General features: G+C 34.0%; 1 protein-coding gene across 1 annotated transcript in view; it reads left to right on the top strand.

The window, feature by feature from the left end:
• Positions 1-4,903: 4,903 nt before the first annotated feature.
• LOC127957610 (CAP-Gly domain-containing linker protein 1-like) overlaps positions 4,904-6,620 on the top strand; it is a 22,852-nt gene continuing 21,135 nt past the window's right edge. Inside the window, exon 1 of the mRNA XM_052556228.1 lies at positions 4,904-4,912. Coding sequence (XP_052412188.1) covers positions 4,904-4,912 — 9 coding nt within the window. The remainder of the gene's footprint in view (positions 4,913-6,620) is intronic.

The following is a 6,620-nucleotide window of genomic DNA, read 5'->3' on the forward strand; positions in this document are numbered from 1 at the left end:
TTTAAAACTGTAAACTATAAGTTTGGTCACACTTTATTTTGGGGACCAATTCTCAATATTAATTTACTAAATACGCCATTTGCCTCCATAAACTCCTAATTTGATGTTTATTAATAGTTAGTAAGGTAGTTTAGGTAAGGTAAAATTTATGATGAAGGATTAAGGGATTTAAAATAATGTAGAATATGACATTAATATGTGCTTAAAGTACTAAAAACAGCCAAGATGCATGCTAATAAGCAACAATTGATAACTGATGCTTAAAATAAAGTGTTAGTAAGTTTCAGTGTAAGTTTTGTTTTGTACTAGGTTTAGACTGCAACTGGGGGAGAGTGCAGCAAATACATTAAATGACTGGTCAAGTCTTACAGACAGGTACAACCAGAACAGGCTGGTCTAACCCCTTTAACCAGCCCAACGTTTTATTCAGTGGGTGTGTATAAGGAATAAAAAGGCAGATACTGTTCCCAAAATTAGCTACTTCAGCTCTCACAGATTTCACAGTTTATATAAATATATTTATTTTTTGCCATCAAATGTTTCTTAAAAGAAAATAACTATAAGTATTACAGGGCATTTCAAAATCACAACAAAATGGTCAAAAGAAAATATGCGTAAATATACATATATAAATACATAAATATATATATACACATGCATATACAGATACATATAAATAAAATAAACCATACATATACAATATACACATATGGAGAACAAATAATAATAAAGAGGAATTACTCGAGTTCAGGAGTTCGAATTAATGAATAAATAAAACTTAAATCAGGTAAAGAAAAGAGAGTACATGAAGAAAGTAAGAAAGTACCTGGAACCTTCAGAACACATAGGGTACAGGTTGGGTTGGTTAATCTCCATTAAATGGAGCTGGCGAGGGGTTAAATATGTTCTATGTACAAAGTTGAAATCAATCTGCTGGTGGTCAGGATTACAAGAGACCTCCTTCATAATTATCCAAACATCCTCCTGTAAGTAAAATCTGGATACAGATTCGGGCAGTAACACATCTCCACAGCATATCTAAAGGCAGTTTAGCATAAGAGGCCTCCAAAATAAAATAATATAAAATGGACACCAAGCCTCTATTATTTCCTTGAGCAATAATACATTTATGCAAAGGTTGTTGCCAAGGTACACCATAGGCTTTGAGAGCCTATCATATATATATATATATATATATATATATATATATATATATATATATATATATATATATATATATATATATATATATATATATATATATATATATATATATATATATATATATAATTACAAATAATTAGGAGGCTGGCAAAGTAAATGAGTTTTCAATATCTTGAAAAGAGCACAAACCAGATTCATAATAAGCGTCTTTCAAATGGTGAACACCACTCCTCCTCCAATTCGAAGGATAAATGGGTCTGCAACCAATTGTCAGGCCTTTATTATTGAATATGGGAGACTATGCCACCTACAGGAGATCTTGCCTCTAGATTTGACCTACCTCCAGGTGAGTTATATGTGTAAATGCATTTCCAATCCTGTCCATGAACTTCCATCCACTTGCCACCAGAGGCCGCCCTCCCATCATATTGACTGTCACATCATACAGACTGTTATACATCTTCTTGGACTACATTTCCCATGCTACATTGCACTAATCACAAGCTCAACACACACACAGCTGCTACCAATTACACCCACTTTAAGAATCAGTCCCAAACAACCATTCACTGCCGAGTATTGTTTAGTGCTGTACATGTCACTGTTGGTTGATAGCTACTTTATGGAGCCTATGTATTGATTTCCTGTTTCCTAGTCTAGACTAGTCCTGTCATAGTTTTGTTTTGCCTGTTTTCCAGTCCTTTGATTCTCGCCTGTGTATATTGGATTATCCGTTTGCCTGACCCTGTTTTTAATACTGTGTGCCCCAGCCTGGTCTATTGCTCGTGTCTACAGATGACCCCTTCTTTCAAGCCCTCTGGATTAGGTTTACCGATCAATCACCCACATCTAGCCTAGGAATACTCTTTCTCTTGCCTCATTCATGTCTGTTTGCTCTTTATTGACCCATGCCTGTTTGGGAACACACTTTTGAATACAGCTCTGCATATGGATCTGCACGCTCCCTCTGTTCTTTCTGTAACACACTGCATGTCCTTGTCTGTAGCTTGCCCTATTTAATATTGTCAACAATTCATGATCATTGTGACTCATAATGAAGTGACTGATGGTATTGGAGTTGATATGACAATTTGCAGTAGATTAATCTGAATATTTTTTCAGTAACTTCTTACATTCGCTCTGTTCTTGATAACAGCATTGAAGAATACTTACAAAGGAGGTAAAATGAAAGATTAACATACACATTGTACATGTTCATTCTAAAAGCAGAGGTAAGCTGCTAACCTTTTTCTGTTGTACAGTCAACTGATAGCTGCTGGAGGATATTAGTGACGTTAAAGGAGATCTCGAGACTACACTGTTCGTCCTTTGCAAGATACAAAAATGACACCGTTTATGTTACACGATAAGAATCAGTTATGTGAACATAGTTCAGTGACAATTTTGTTACAGAGCAAAAAATTGCATGTTATGTGCATTTCATGATGACATATTACTGTGTATAATAACTTTAGGCTACCAGAAATGAATACTGTCACATTGATGATGGTGTCCCTATAAGAGTGATGCAGAGGTAAAGATTCTCTACTAACACTATGGCCAATGAAATATGTAATCTGGTCACTATTGCAAAATAAATCTCGACCCAGACATTTTTAGGCTTACCAACTTGTTATTAAGATCAGCGTTTCCATCTTCATGTTTTAACTCAGGTTTTCAGTCATCTATCATCAATTTTACTTTCACCATATGCAAATAATACTGAAGAAATAAAAGAAACCACATAATAACAGCAAACTTATAAATAGCATGGGTATGTTGCTATGGACAGTGGTCCATTATAAAGTTTTGTAGTCAAAAATGTATCTGAACACTGAATGCTTGAAGCAACATAAACAATTTTTGCACAAAGCCATATAATAAGCATTATAAATGGAAACTAATGTAATGACTTTTTCTGATTTTGCTATGTTGTTCTTTTAGGTCCTTTTTGAAGCAGGAGAGAATAGGATTGGCACTGTTTGCTTTGTTCTGACTGATTTCCTCACAAACAGGAGTGAAGCAGAGTTGTGCAAAGGTAAATGGAGGAATCAGAATCCTCTTCAGGGATAGTTGGCATATTGGAGTATAGTACTGACATTTTTAAAATGTATAGTTTTACAATATTATGGCCACCTGAGCAAAGATGGTTTTGCCAAAGATCTTGAGGGTGACTGATGACTGCCTGATGACGCTGGGTAAATATATAAGACTTAATTTTAGTCTTTGTATCTGTGTGGGTTTGTCATTTTAAATGCTTCAGTGGCCGTTTGAATAAAGGCAGTTCTATAAAAACTTGCTCAAGAGGCAGGCCTGTTTTTCCATATGTTAAGGGTGGTTTCGTTCTCACACACAAAAATTTAGGTTAGGTACAAATATCCAAGATAAACAAAATTTATATATAAAAAAAGTTATTCTTTAGTTATTCTTTATAATTACAATGAATAATAATAGAAGAATAATTATGGGGAGCCCCACACATGGCATGCATGAAAAAAATAAAATAAATAGGCTAAATCATGTGCACAATTTACTATTTCGTTCCCTCGATTTATACATTTTGCACTCAATTTACTCATTTGTTTCCTCGATTTGCTAAATCATGCACACGATTTATAAATTGAGAGAATGAATTAGTAAACTGTATGCGTGATTTAGCAAATCAAGGGAATAAAATTGTGTAAAGGGGTGTATTCATGACCCCTGTAAACACCCAATCTCCTCGGGTGTGTCTCTTCAGGAGCGTTTCATTCAAACTCTTTGTGCGACTCATTGAGTAATAGTTTTTCTTTGAAGGTACACTCAAAAGCATGTTGGTTAAGTGTTTCAAGATACTTTAAATTTACTTTATTAATTGGTTAAAAAAAAACATCTGCATATCTATATTTGTGCAAACAAGCTGTATGATTCTCAAAGTTTTGTGACATTTGAATGTAGACTGTAACTGAAAACATACAGTTGTTTCCATAAGGAGCCTACTGATCTGAAATCATATTTTGGGGGAACCCAATGCATTGAGGTTTATTCTTGAAATGTATTCATTTTGGAAATTTATGTAAACAAAACAAATAAATTCAGAAACACATTTTTTTTATTACCTCAAGGTAATCATATTCATACACAATGAGGACATCAACAATTAAGTAAATGTAAAACCAAATATCATAATAGATAATAATAATAATAAAAGTTATGCTAAAAAGTATGCAGCAAGATAATCATTGTTAAAAGCACACTGACTATGATCTATCCAGTGTTGTTTAGTATAATACTAATATTAATGAATGGGCATTAGGCCTATTATAAAGTGGCCCCAGTGTTTCTTGTTTGCTGTACAAGCACACAGTGCACCTGTAGAAACTGATAGGACTGTAATTGGAGAAGATGTGCCACAGGCAACAGATGCAGCGGCGCCATCACAGTGGAGAAGCGCTCACACAGTCAAACTAGGTCCTTTAGGAACTTTTATTTCTATTTTATTTTTACAATCATTTGACAGTCCAAGCGACCTTTTAATGAGAACTTTTCAATGAAGAGCTTTTAGACCACTATTTCTGCATGAAGCAGAGAGCATAACCATCTGAAGATGTTTCCCACAGCACTTTTTCCATATGCTTTTTTACTTGGGATTGGGCTACAATTTGTCCAGACAAAAATCTACACAAACCGCTGGGCAATTAAAATAACTGGAGGTCCTGATGCTGCTGATCTTATTGCAGGAAAGTACGGATTTGTGAACATGGGCCAGGTAAGTCCCTTAACAGAAATGTATTGCCATTTAAGTATGTTTCGTTAGGTAACATCTGATAAAATATGTCTAACTTTTTACAAGATAAACTGGGTATTATCTAAATTTTTAAACTTTGAATTTATTATTTAAAATGTGTGTTTTCCTTATTGAAATACTTACTACAGTATGTACTGTACCTCAAAGGCACATCTCCTGTTTTTTTTTTGTTTTTTTGTTTTTTTGTATGATCCCAAAATTGGAACTGGCAACTATTGATTATGATACAGTGATGGTCACAGTTGGTAATGCCATGGTACTTTGAAAAGCATTACATTTTCAAATCATTTTCAAACCCCTTTAATGAACAGGTTCAAAATGCGGCTGCCGATTCCTGACGGTAGTTTGAAAGTGTGAGGAAATCACTCCTGTCCTGCAGCCGTTGCCTTGGTTACCTGTGCGCTTCAGGATTAATTTTAAAGTGCTCTTATTGGTTTTTAAGTCTTTAAATAGTTTAGCACCTTCTTACCTCTCAGACCTGTTGATAGTCCACCAACCTGCAAGAGCTCTCAGGTTTGCCAACTTAAGGCTCTTAGTGGTTCCTAGATCCAGACTCAAGTCTAGGGGTGAGAAGGAATTCGCCGTAGTTGCTTCGAGACTTTGGAATAGTCTTCCTACAGAAATCAGAACTGCCCCTGTTTAAAAACATTTTCATTTGACCTGGCTTATTATTCATGATTTGCATTGCTCTGCCCTGTGTCTTGCCATTTTATTTATTAACCTTGTCTTTGTTTTTAATTTTGTTTGTGGCTGGTTAATTTGTACGCCACACTGGTCAACAGTAGTTTTGTTTAGTTGTGCTTAATAAATAAACTGAATAAACTGAAAATTGAAATTTTATTCTATTCAAGCTTGACTTATTGTCATTGAAAGTGGGAAATGATGTTTCACCAGGTCCAATTACTGCTAGGATAAAACTTAAGACCAACTCATTCTTATGAGTAAATTACATTCTTTGTAAAAAATAAACCCAAAGACTGTTCCTAGAATTCTTTCAAATGAGTCTTTCATTCTTACCGAGCCCATGTCTCTGGGTCACTGGCTCTTGTATAATAAATGTGTTTAACCATGCAAGACGAGCTCCTAACCTCCATGGCATCTTATACCCTACTTCAGTTAGTTAACCAACAGGCACACTTTCTTTTGTCTCCTAGAAGAGAAAATAAGTAAGGAAATTACAGTACAAATACATTTTTAAGTTATTTTAATATAATTGAATATTTGAGGTTTACAACAAATAAAATAGGAACAAAGGTGTGTGGATATACAGTAAGAATGCAATCGAAGTAATCTAAATTATGAAACTACACATTATACAGTACATCTGACCCAAAGTGTAAAACTGTCAATATACACACTACAGTTCAAATGTTTGGACTCAGTAAGACTTTTATTTAATTATTTATTTTTTACATTATTTACATTTCTTATTTTTTTCTAATTCAGAAATGGCACATTAACTTGATCAGTGATAGTTAATACAATTTTAAAAAGTATGTATAATGGTTTCTACAAAAAATATTAAGCATTGAATATATTAAGAAAATGCACCAAAATAAGCATATTAGAATAATTTTGTAATGATTTAGTGACATTTGAGATAGTCAAATCAGCTTTGCCATTGACAGAAATTACATTTATCAAATTTATATAATGGCATATACATGCA

Source organism: Carassius gibelio, chromosome B5, assembly GCF_023724105.1.
Source record: "Carassius gibelio isolate Cgi1373 ecotype wild population from Czech Republic chromosome B5, carGib1.2-hapl.c, whole genome shotgun sequence".
Taxonomy (NCBI): domain Eukaryota; kingdom Metazoa; phylum Chordata; class Actinopteri; order Cypriniformes; family Cyprinidae; genus Carassius; species Carassius gibelio.